Here is a 13043-nt window from a genome sequence, read left to right on the forward strand (position 1 = left end):
ATCTCAGCATGAGGTGACAAACTGAACGGCGCCAGGAGGCTGAGAGCAGAACGTCCTCCTCTGGGTTCTTATCAAAACGTTCGTAACTTTATTAAAGAACAAAAAAAAATCAACAAAACATGTTCAAATTAATGATATAATCTCAGTGATTATTGTTTCAACAAGGTGTTGCACACTTCTGTGCGTTTCGGTTCCATTACCAAAATAACGAGCAGAGCAGGAGTTTAAAATTAACTCATCGACCACCTCTGTGTTCATGAGAGGCTTATTAATGATGCTAAATAAATATCAAGCCTGCAAACCTGATATCATAATGGACTGAATGTTTTTAACATAATCTTGGGTCGGCTTGTGGTGCGCGGGAGGTTGCCATGGCAACGGGTGTGCTTAAATGACAAAGAGAGACGGAGAGTAAAAATGTGCGAGTGGTTTAGAGTTGATCACCTGCAAATACCAGCAGAATTTTTCCTCACAAAATGAGTAAAACTGAATGAAGCAGAATATATTTAAACACATTTATTTTAAAAACTGAGAAAAACTGAGTTGTGGTCGAATCACTGTCACTCCACCTGCCTCCGCTCTGCTGTTCCCCCAGGTCCTTCTCCGGCAGTTGGTCATGAGGCTGATCCTCCAGATCTGTCGTCTGTTTGTGTTTAGTAAATCTAAAGCCTGTTCACTTCCACCCAGGGGTGAAAGTAGGCGGGTACGGCAGGGTGCTGCGTACCTCTAAAACATTTAGCGGCAGTAGGCAGAACCTCCCAGAGAGGAGCGGCTGTCTGCTGTGAACAACCAGTGGCTTCACTGTGCAGCCGTGACTGATTGGTTTTCAAGAACAACTCACTGAAGGAGCGGCAGGAAGACGCAGGAGGAACCGGATCTGATGGGGAAACGCCGGAGTTCACCTGCAGTGTTCCCACTGCGACATCATTTCATACTTTCGCTTTCATTGTTTTTGGGCGAGGCTCAGATCACTCGGTTCTGTTCGACTCGGATATATATTTTTTATTTTAACTTGATTATCTCTCTAAACTGAAACCGTCCACATCAGCTGCTGACGGTCAGCGCGGTTAGTCGAAGTTGTTTTTCGTTTCGGTATTTTTCACGTTAGGATCATGTTTGTTTTCCGAGCTTCTTTCTTTGGCCTCCTCATCTTCGTCACGTCGGAGTTTGGTGTTGGTGAGTGAAAACATTGAATATATTTTATTTGGTTCTTTTTCTGCTTATTAAGCATACCGCCGTGTAAATGTGTAATTTTGCGACTTTTAATGGGATTTTTGGTAATAACCTAAAAACGCAAAAAAACTTTCTAAAGGGTTCAAAAAAGCTATTATAATAAATATATGACTGATTTACAGACACTTCCTTAAATTTAAATTAAGGAAATCGTGAAATATCGGCGTTGATCTTCTAAAATGTTTTTTTTTTCTCACTTTCTGAGTAGGAGACCGGCTATGGTTGTAACACTTTTTGCTCCAGCACCTTTAACTCAGAATTTTTGAGCTAGAGTTTTCAAACTTTTATACAAAATACATACCCACATTTGTTTACTACAAATGGCACCAATTCAAACATCTGCAAGAATATCACAGACCTCATGAGTTCATGTCAAATACATGGTGTTCCTTTGTTACGACCTGCTGGGGTAAGTTGTAACAATTGGACAAAAGAAGCAAAAACAGAGGCCACACCATGTGCTTCAAAAAGAGGTTTACTGAATTAAAAGAACAATACAAGAACAATCTCTCTGTGACTGACTCAAATAAACTGTGTGCATGTGTCTAAATTATTCTACTAGAACAAACTTCCTTAACATGTATAATGTATGCTTAATGAACACTGAACAAACATGTAGGTCTAACAAAAAACAAAGTCAGTGTGTGTGTGTGTGTCTATGTGTGTGTCCTTAATCAGAGTCACAGTGGTGACAAATGTATGATGGTAGCCCAGAGACTGCATAGGGCATATTTTACCCCCTTCCTGTGGCTTTGAGTTGCCAATGGCTCCATATAGACAACACACAAAAAAAGTGTAAGTAGCACTATTCCTTTTTCTTTGCAGAAATCAATAGCTTTAACAGATATATGTGAACAGTGATTATTTTTTCAGCCATTTTTCCCCCACAGTGCATTGTGTTCTGCGTCTCCGCTACCTGTGTGCCAAAAACGTTACGGTATTTAAATATACGTAATACAGAGCTTGGCCATTCAAGAGATGAAAACTAAAACTTTGAATGCCTGCTGGAAAAAACTGTGGCCAGAGGCAGTGCAAAACCCGACCGGAGGCTCAAGGGCTTAAAGTAAAAAAAAATCCTGAGCCTGAAACTTATAGTGATGATAGAAATTAACTGTACCGTTGCTATGGCCACAGTTTAATAAAAAGCCTTTGAATAGTGCAAACAATTACTTCTAACAATACAATTAACAAGCTAAACACTCAAACTTAAATAAGACTTCAGTACATTTGTAGGCTACTTTGCACTGACTATTATTTTATTGTTAATATTACTATCACTATTGTAGATGTTTCGATTTCTGTATTTATCATCAAAAATAATTTCCCAGAGAACAAAAGTCATGGGAATAGAAATTATTTTCACAGGCGTCTGTGAAAAATTTAATGAACATTCAACTTAAAATTGGTAGGCCTGACAGCAGCCAATCGGAGTGGAAAAATATTCTTGTTCTTTTCCATTTTCTAGTTGTTAAATATTCCACAAAATGACCAGATAAAATATGTACAATATGCCAGTTTAAAGTCTGAACTATTTTCAAAACGACTGAGCTCTGCAGCATTAAAACATGGATAGAACTGTAACTACATTAATCATAGCTCTTCTTCTCTTCAGTGTTTCTGGTGGTGCAGCTCTGTGCTGCTCGGTATAATTAATACCAGTCCTCGGTATTAATTATTGCTCGAAAGGTCTTGCCATACCAGTTTATTCCTCTGTATTTACTTTAGTTTCTTAGTTTATTCTTGCATTTTGTTCTTCATTCATTTCCATTTAGTTTCATTTGATTAGTTTTATCCTCTCTTGGTTTATTTTTATGTCCACTTTAGTTTCTTTCCTGTTGCTAGATTTATCGTTTATTGACCATCAGTAATCTTCACTCATCACCTGCTGCGCCACCGCAGCAGGTGATGTGTTGTTGTTAAATGATGTGTCATGTGTTTCACATAATGTGAAAGAATTTTGGTATTTTGATTATTGAAATTTAAAAGTTCTGTTGTACCGTTGTTCTATCACCCCGTTTCATTCCGGACCACTTACAGCTCCGTGTTAACGCTATAAAATGAACGCTCTCTATCGTGGTATCACCCATGGAGGGATTTCTTTATTTAAATGGGTTCATTTTTCAGAGGGATACAAAGTGAGGGTATCGTGATTTTAGTAATTACATGTTTATAAGAACGATTTTCTGTTGTCGTTCCATGGAAGTGGGCAGCATCCAGACGGACAATAAAACACTTTTTAATATAAGTTGCTGCTTAACATGATCACAGAACTGCCAAAACATATGTACAGAAATCCTCAATAAAACATAAAATATTAGAAAATCAGACACCAGACAAAGTGAATCACAGCAATGTCATCAGCCGGTGTAACGCTGATCTGATGCGGTGAAGCTACTAGCGGGAGAGGAGCTGCGCCAAGAAGCTACAAACACTGAATAGAAGAAGAGCTGCCATCGATACAGTTGCAGCCAGGCATGTTTTAATGTTGCACAATACAGTTTTAGGAAGTTGCTCAAAGTCTAAACTGGTATTGTTGTGCATATAAGGTGTAAAGTTTACCTTGGACCAAACGCCCCCCAAAGGAATGTCTGCGCCCCCCTTTTGTAAAAATTTCCACCAACTTCCCGTCTTGTCCCCTTTCCTCTAGCCATGCCCAGCGCCACTTGTTTTAAATTCCTTTCTCAAGTAAACGTGTTTCTTTACTGGGTGAGACAAACTCCTTCTTCTTTCATATCGCATGTTCCGGTCTAGAAGGGTTAAGCCTGGAGACTACAGTTTGGTTGAGGCGGACCGTTTGGTCAAAAGCCGAAAATCCGACCCCCGGCCGGAGCTCTTTAAGCCCTGCGGCTCGCTTGATGAGATCCATTGCTCTGCCGTAGATACAGCTGTGAATCTTGCGGGGAAGCTTGGAGGAGACATAAAGGGTGCTCTATTAAATCTAATCTATTAAATATCTCTCATCATGTTGCTTTTAATTAAATTCAGTTTGCTGAGCGTCTGCAGGTGAAGATAAAGACGAGTTATGTTGTGGTCATTTGGACTAAATCCATAAAGTCTCAAACCAGCCTGGGCACAATTTGTCAGATCAGACCAAGACGGAGCCAAAGAGGAAAAACCAGTTGAGACCGTCTGGATCCCTGGTGAAAAGGCTGGTTCTGGTTCTGTTCTGTTCTGTTCTGGGGTTGACTGTGGGGCTACTGGAGATGATGGTCCAGAGGAACTTTAGATCAAATCAGGAACATTATGGATCACCCTGACCATCCTCTTCATCAGACGGCCTTAGAGAAACAGTGTCTTCAGTCAGAGGCTCCTTGTTCAAACTGCTCTGACAGCTACATTTCTTTACCATGGTACGATGAACTATACTTTCATTAATTTATCAGTTTTTATGACACTTTTATGTCCCTGTTTATTTAAAGGGTCCAAAGTAAAGAGTGATTCCTTCGACCCAAATCATGGAGTCCAGGACTTGAATTTTTAAAAAAAAATTTTGTTCATCAATAAAAATCCAACATAAGATCCTTGCAATGTAATTTCTTCCCACTGAACACGTAGTGTTTCCTGTCTGTGTCCTCAGTTTCCCAGCATGCCCTGGCTGGAGTGGTGGAGGTTAATGAGGGGGCGGAGTCTGTCCTCCTGAGCTGCCGATACTCTGATCATTTGCCTGAAGACCCYGTACTGATGTGGAACCGCAGCGATCTCACTCCTAAATCTGTCCACCTGAGGAGAGAAGACAACGATGAGCTCAAAGGCCAGAACCAGAACTTTACAGGCCGGACCTCCATGAACCCTGACGCTCTGGACACCAGAAACTTCAGCCTGACTCTGAGGAAACCTCACCTGTCTGACGGTGGAAACTACACCTGCATCATCTACGACGGGAGAGAAGAACTGGAGCTGGCAGCCATTCACCTGAAGGTCAAAGGTCAGATTAACACCAGATTCTAAAGCTACATGTTGTGAATGAATCTGTTGCAGTGAGAAAACTGATGATGGTTGTTGTTGATCCTCTGTAACCATGGAGACCAGCAGCAGCAGCATCCCAGAGTGAATGAGTGAAACCCATGGATGGATGAATGAGACCAAGGACTCAGAGGGAATCTATCAGCTGCTCTGTTTGCAGTAGAAACTTGATGTTCATGAAATTATTTTACAGCAATTGTGGATAATTTTGTGGACTTAGACCAGGTGTCTTTTAATGGTATATGAACTGAACTTATAAAGCACTTTTTCAATCATTTTGACAACTCAAAGCCCTTTACACTAGAGTCACATTCACACTCCGATACGCAGATCAGTAGGCAAATTGGGGTTAAGTCACATCGACACGAGGCAGGAGGAAGCTGAAATCAAACTACAACCTTCCAATCACAAGATGACTACTCCATAGTCGCACACATTATTATCAATCAATCAAATCTTATTTGTATAGCACATTTCAGCAGCAAGGCATTTCAAGGTGCTTTACATAATTAAAAAACAAAATAAAAACAGCATGTGACATTGAATAAACGGTAAGAGAGAGAAAGGGATTTTGAAAAAAAAAAAGATTTAACATTCATCTGTTCGATGGGTTCAGAGTCACCTGCTGACACCGTGATGTAGAGCTGTGTATCATCCGCATAGTTATGGTAGCTAATCCTATTTCCTGTTGTATCCTGAGCCAGTGGGAGCATATAAATATTGAATAAGAGGGGTCCTAGGATTGAACCTTGGGGTACCCCACATCTGACCTTTGACCTCTCTGATGAGAAGTTTCCGATTGAACCAAATAAATTCCTGTTCTTTATGTAAGATTCAAACCAGTGGATCACTGGACCGGAGAGTCCGACCCAACTCTTCAGTGGGTTCAGTAAAATGTCAAAAGGTCAACAGTGTCGAAAGCTGCACTGAGGTCCAACAGAACCAGCACTGTGGTTCTCCCACAGTCTGTGTTTATATTGATATCATTGAACACTTTGACTAGGCCGTCTCCGTGCTGTGGTGAGCATGAAAACCAGACTGGAAGGAGTCAAAGCAGTTTGTTATTGTTAGGAAGTTATTTAATTGTTTAAAAAGAACTTTTTCAATAATTTTGCTGATGAATGGGAGGTCAGAGGTCGGCCTGTAATTCTGCAGTAGTGATTTGTCCAGATTGTTCTTTTTTATCAGTGGTTTGATAACTGCTGTTTTCAAAGCCTGGGGGAAAAAAACACCTGAAGAGAGCGATGAGTTACTATTTGGATCAGATCATTAGCAACAACAGGCAGGACTTTCTTAAAGAAATGTGTGGGTAGGACATCCAGACAGCAGGAACCGGAGCTTAATTGAGTTATAGTTTCTTCTAGGGTTTTATAATTGAGTAATTGAAAATGGGTCCTTTTTCCTGTATTTATTTTGTTTGGGCCCAGCTTTGGTACTGGTTTTGGAGTGGATGTGCAGATTAATCCTCTGATCTTTTGAATTTTCTCTGAAAAGAAACTTGAAAACTTGTTGCAGGCGGCATTAGATTGAAGTTCAGGTGGTAACGTCATAGGAGGGTTTGTGAGCCTGTCAACAGTAGCAAATAAAGCTCGAGCGTTGTTAATGTTTTTGTTTATGACATCTGCAAAGAAAGCCTCTCTTGCATGTTTTAGTGTTGTGTTATAGTTACGTAGTCTTTCTTTGTAGATGTCATAGTAAACGTGCAGTTGACCTTTACACCATTTCCGTTCGGCCCTACGGCAGAGTTGTCATGCAGATTGAACTACTTGTGCATTTCTCCATGGADATTTCTTCCTACCAGTCACAAAATTCACTTTAGTGGAGGCAATGTAATCAATGATACCTGAAAGTTTGCACTGAAAATCATCCACCAACTTATCTACGTCACTATAACTTAAGAGTGAGGAAGAAGAGTAGATTTGATTAAATGTTTCTGCTGTGTTTTCTGTGAAAGTACGTTTTGTGATAGTAGCTTTTTGTCCAAGTGGGTTAACAGATAAAGAACTGACAAAGAAAACAGCAAATGATCCGACAGGGCAATATCGGTTACAGAGACATTGGAAATATTCACACCCTTTACTGATAACCAGGTCCAGTGTGTGTCCCTGAGTGTGTGTTGCTTGTTTGACATGTTGTGTTAAACCAAAACTCTCTAATATATTACAGAGCTTTTTAGCCCCTCGGTCTTCAGGTTGTCAACATGAATGTTGAAATCACCGACAATTATCAAACAATCATATTAGACATTTATATAGTCTAAAAATAAAAATGAGCATTTTTATTAGACTATATAATCATACAAATGTAAAAAATCAAACTAAATTTATTTAGATTGCTCAGATTGGAATCAACTATAGAAAGACGTGAAGGAAATTCTTAATTAATATCAAGTTGTAGTTTAGTCCTATTTCTACATTTGTGGTTCCTTACTTTATTTTACATATTTGATATTAATAGTATTTTGATATCTGTAGTTTTGATTTGTGTTTATTGCTGCCAGTCTCGGTCAGGTCTCTTCAAAGGTTGATTTTTCATCTCACTGAGACACAGTTGGTTAAATTAAAGTTGCATAAATAAATATGCAGTAAATGTCATATAAAAACAGCTGCTTGGTTTTATATCTTTAAATTAGATTTTAAACTCTTTTCTCTACTTGTGAAATTGACACAAATCCTTCTTTAAAAATGTCTGCCTGCTGATTGTGGTAAACAGAGAAGACATGGCGTCTCATTAACAGTCATCAGATATTTGCCTCTAATTTTCCACCACAACACAGAAACTCAATGATATTAAATGTTGTAATAGTTTCATGTCAGTTTCCTCCCCACTAGTTACGTTTGATGTTTCCTCAGATGATCAGGAGGAGGTGGTGATGAATGAAGGAGCAGAGTCTGTTATCCTGCCCTGCAGAACGTCTGCTGACCTTCCTGAGGACACTTCAGTGGACTGGACCCGTCCAGAACCAGAATTCATGATGGTTCATGTGTTTTCAAACACAAGCAGGTCTGACAATAAGCAGGACAGCCTTTATCGCGGCCGCACATACATGAATAAAGAGCTGCTGAGGACCGGAGACGCCAGTCTGACCCTGAGGGATCCCACTGACAGAGACAGTGGAAGCTACATCTGCACCATCTACAGGGGCCAGGACATCCTGAGACACACAGTGGTTCTGACACAGGTCAAAGGTCAGAGACACAGTTGTAATTGAAACAATCAGTTACCAATTCAATGACTTTGTCATGTTTTGCTGATTCTATGTTGCATGACTTTGTATTTAATGATGTAAAACTCTTTGAAATATCTTGCTGCTGAAATGACAAATAACATTTGATTGATTTGATCTACTGATGAAGGTCAAAGGTCAGAGGAAGGTCAAACCTTATTTGATTTCCACAGGAAGCTTTCCATCCTGGGCCACAGCTCTCCTGGTTCTGCTGGTTCTGGTTCTGATCGTCTCTGCAGGCCTTTTATTTTATTTTCGACATTATTTCATGTCAGGTGAGTCTCTAAACTTTTATGCCTCTAAATGCAGATGGATAAAATGTGTCCTATTATCAGAGGGTGGCAACTTTTCATACTGTCAGATTAAGTCTGGTGTCAATGTAAAAATGTATGTTTATGACTCTACATTCAAAATAACATGTTTGTATTTTGTTGAAAAGCAAAGATCTGCATATTTTTCTACTGGCATGGATTCACAATCTCAGACTCCTTCTGCAGGTCGTTTGATTCACCAGCCAAACATCAGAAACTCACAAAAAATAAACATCTCACATTTCTAGTCATCAGGAAAATTGTCACATCTTCAGAAAAGCTGAAAAACTAAACTCAAAACTTTACCTGATAGCAATTCCTCATTAGATATAAAGAAGATCTGAGTTTTTGATGGAGATTCACTTCAATATGATTCTAATATTAAATCGTTTGAAAACAGCATTAAAAGCAGAAACAAAAACCCAGGAGATGCTCTGGATTGTATTGCAAGATATTCCACCAAAGTCTTGATAAAAATCCCAAGTCAGCATTAAAATCCTGAGTCTAGTTGTGTAGAAGTCATAAAATTTAACATTTTAGTTTTAATCAAGTCATTTGGTCAAATACGCAGATTATTAAAAGTAAGACATTGTTTAGATTAAAAGTATATTTCAGAAGCAAATATCCAAACCCCTCTAACCTCCTGTGGCCTGGAGGGGGCACACTGACCCTTTGTGGCTTTTACAAGGTTTTTATATGTGTGGTTCTGGGATCTGATGGTCTGGCAGGATAAATCCCTGTTTCTCCATGTAACGATCCTCCTTAGCGTTATGCTAAGACCACAGGAGGGCTAACAGGGAGAAACCTCCAGTAGAAGCAGAAAATGAACCAGAAAAAGTTCCAGTGTGAGCTAAACTGTCAACGGTTCTTGAGAAAGTAAATTTGCTAGAAACTTGTGAGGCCTGAGCAGATGAAAAACATCTGTGCCAGATTGCAGGGTGAGCCTCCACATCCATGGATAACATCTACCGTATTTAGGAAGATCTGCCAGCCTAGTTTTGCAATAATGACGTCTGAATAGCACTTTAAACTGAACCAAGCTCAGGCGGCACATGGAGAAGTTTGAATGGCTGTAAGGGCTGATTCCCACCAACGTTCATCAAAAACCAGCCCCAGTTCAGGCTCCCAGGCTCTCCTGGTGTTTGAAGCTAAAAAGACATCACATGATTGGACTGAGTTATAAATCCTTGAAATTAGAGCCATTTAGTGGCAGCGGGGGGTTGAGCTGTATAAGTTCAGCCCATAACTGCTCAGGTGGCAGGTGAGGGAAATCGGAAAATTAGGATTTTTCACATGCATTTTATTCTACAACAGTAACATTTAAAGTTTAAATACTATTTCCTGCTTGTTGTTTCCTCAGAGTATCAGGTTTGGCTGAAATATGGAGTAAAGTCGGTCCTGCTGCCCTGCAGAACCACAACCCGACTGCCTCACGATGCTAAGGTGGAGTGGACAGATGGAGACAACAGGAAGGTCCATGTGTATCAGAACAGTTGTGACCAACCTGAAGAACAGGACCGACTCTACAGAAACAGAACTAAGATGGAGGGAAAGTTTCAACATGGAGACCTCAGTCTGACCCTGAAGCACCCCACACCTGAAGATGTAAAGATTTACACCTGCAGCATCTACAGCAAAGAGAAAACCATCCTGATGAAGAAACGGGTTCATCTAAAGATAAAAGGTCAGTGGTTGGACTCTGCTGCAGGGTTCTGGTTCTGTCCCAGTTTGATAAAACACTTTGGAGGAAGAGTTGATCTAGAACCTGAGTCTGGAACAGGTTTAGTTCTCCCTGTTCCTGCCGGGTCAGTTGGACCCAGTGTTTCATTGATCTGTGAAGAACTGACCCTGATCTAGGTTCTGGTGGTACTGAAGGAGTCCTGGTGACCCTCGCCTCCCCGTCTCTGTCTTCTCTTCTTTCTGCAGTGAAGGAGAACGGAGTCCTCTGACCTCAGACCTTCTGGACCAGAAGGTAATTTTGAGTTTAGCTTTACTCTAAATTAGCTTTAGATACAGCTAACGGTACAGCTAATTTACCGTCAGAGAAGGTAAAGCTAATTTCATTTATGTAGCACACTTAAACAGTATTTAAGTGTTAGCCGTTATCAGTCATTGTCAATTTACCATTCTCCAACTGTATTTAAACGACCCAGCCTCCGATCGGAGAGTAAACCAGCTAGCAGCAGCTTTAGCCACAGTTGGGAACATATAAACACGGCTGCCTGTCAGTGCTGTATTAAGTTTCACTAAAATCACTGACATCTTCCAACACAGTTGTTTAGAAAAGCATTTTAAATATTCACTTACTGGGAATTACTTGGCAATAGTAATTTGTAGGCTAGCTAACATTACGTAGCCTTTCTGTTTTGGAAATAGAAAGTATTTAGGCTCTAATCTTAATCAGATTTTTATAGTACAGACTGGGGTTTCCACCCGTCATGTAAAATACATGATCGTATTAAAGCCTCCTCACGTCATACGCTAGTTTCACCACCCGCTCAGTAGCGACATGACCTGTAGTCTCAAGTCCAAAACTTGACAGTTATGCCAAACACCTGCTGCTCCATCACATCCCGAGAAGTCAAACTCTTGCTATGATAGACATGAGTAGGAAGACGCTGTCTTATAGATGGATATTAAAGTTTCATTGGAGAAATGTGATGAGATCTATATACATATATGTTGGAGCCTATTAAGAATTAGATTATTGTATTTTTTGCTAAATCATTAATTTTCGCAGATCTAAGGTTATGAGAATGGTAGATCTATTGTATATTTATGTATTTATTTGTTTTGCTTAGACCCTCCTGGTCAGTCGGCCTCCTGCTGTGATTAACAGGCAGAAGCAGCTGCTCAGGCTGATCTGATTGTTTGGTGAAGGAGTGAAAAGGTTTTTGTACCACAAATGAACGTTTATATTTTAAGTCAACTCGGACATTACTTGTTGTTATTTTTATAAGTTGAAAAAGGAGAAGTCTCTGCGAGTGCTTTTTATTTTTTCTTTGAGTCGAAAACCTCCTCCTAAAACACTACTATTGCATTTTTGTTTTTTGGACTTTATTATGATGCAAGAGTGGCCATAATAATAATATATTAGCTCATTAACTTCACATTTTTCCTCCACCTGGACAGCCGGGCCATGAAGGCGCCGTAGAGCGGCTGAGCCTCCGTGACGACTCCTGCTGCAAACCGAGGCATCAAGTGCCAGACGTCCAGGCCCACTTTCAGCTCTGTCCACTGGCTGAACACATTATGAGCTGATTGGCTCCAACCTRCTGCAGAGGGGAAGGGGGGTGGAGGGGTGTTGGTGAGGCGGCGATGACCTTTGGTGRTTAGGGTCAACATGAAATGAACAACGTTCACATTGACCTTTAAAACGACCATTTGGTTTGAAGAATGACTCTCAGTCTGGACAATAAAATAAAACATGTCACTGAAGGCTGACGTCACAGGAATGTTTGTAAAACCTTGTTTGGCTTTTTCACACCTGGAGGAAGTTGCTGCTCAACTTGTGAGGCTGCAGTGAACATTTCCTGGTTTTCTTCCTCCTCAAAGAWTCAGCAGCATCTGCAAAATAAACACAATGAAGCAATAAGCACATCATCAACACGTCTCTGTGTCCTGATTGGTTCATTTTAAAGTGAATGCAGAGAGACGGAGACGGCAAGTAGCTGATTAAAGTTGAACTAAAACACATTGAACTAAATCTGACAGCGACCAAAACAAAGAAAGGGATCATAGGAATGAGGAAACGAGGAGAGGAGAGGCGTATAAGTACTGAGAGAGAGAAGCTGGAGCAAAACACCTGAGCTGGACTTGGTGGCAGATTGGAGGCTGAGAGGAGAGAATGGAAAACGGCTCAGGGGGCGAGAGACAGAACACAAACAGACGAGGAAAATTAATCTGACAATAACTAATAATCACTGAASCAGAGGAACAGAGAGGAGCAGCAGGAGGKATCAGACCCAGTGATGGTGTCCAGGTTCCTGGATCTCCTTCCTCCTCTTCAGCCCGWTTGCTTTGAAAAGGGCCATGTTGGTGTCTGGCTTATTCTTTACAAGTCGACTTTCTAACTTCCTTCTCTCCTCAGAGACCTGAGGACAGAACAACTGAACATGTTTTACTGTCTCTGCTGGGAAACTAGAATCACAGTTTCCTGTTGGATGTTTCCCCGTTTTAAATAGTGAAACTGTTTAAACCTGAGTGACCAAAACGTCACCTGGATAAAATGTTTTCTTCTTTTCTCCTCCTTCCTGTTCCCCTCATTGCACCAACTTTCCTCTGAATCCTAAGAAGCATCTACCAGTTCT

At 40.5% G+C, this 13043-nt stretch overlaps 1 protein-coding gene across 1 annotated transcript; it reads left to right on the plus strand.

The window, feature by feature from the left end:
- The first annotated feature begins 654 nt into the window (after positions 1 to 654).
- Positions 655 to 13037, plus strand: LOC103461047 (uncharacterized). The gene is made up of 7 exons (XM_017303566.1): positions 655 to 1176; positions 4811 to 5158; positions 8049 to 8384; positions 8596 to 8697; positions 10094 to 10417; positions 10660 to 10705; positions 11866 to 13037. Exons 1-6 carry the CDS (start codon positions 1113 to 1115, stop codon positions 10680 to 10682), a joined length of 1197 nt encoding a protein of 398 aa, XP_017159055.1. The 5' UTR covers positions 655 to 1112; the 3' UTR covers positions 10683 to 10705; positions 11866 to 13037.
- The last annotated feature ends 6 nt before the right edge of the window (positions 13038 to 13043 follow it).

The sequence above is a fragment of the Poecilia reticulata genome, unplaced genomic scaffold (assembly GCF_000633615.1).
Source record: "Poecilia reticulata strain Guanapo unplaced genomic scaffold, Guppy_female_1.0+MT scaffold_507, whole genome shotgun sequence".
NCBI lineage: Eukaryota > Metazoa > Chordata > Actinopteri > Cyprinodontiformes > Poeciliidae > Poecilia > Poecilia reticulata.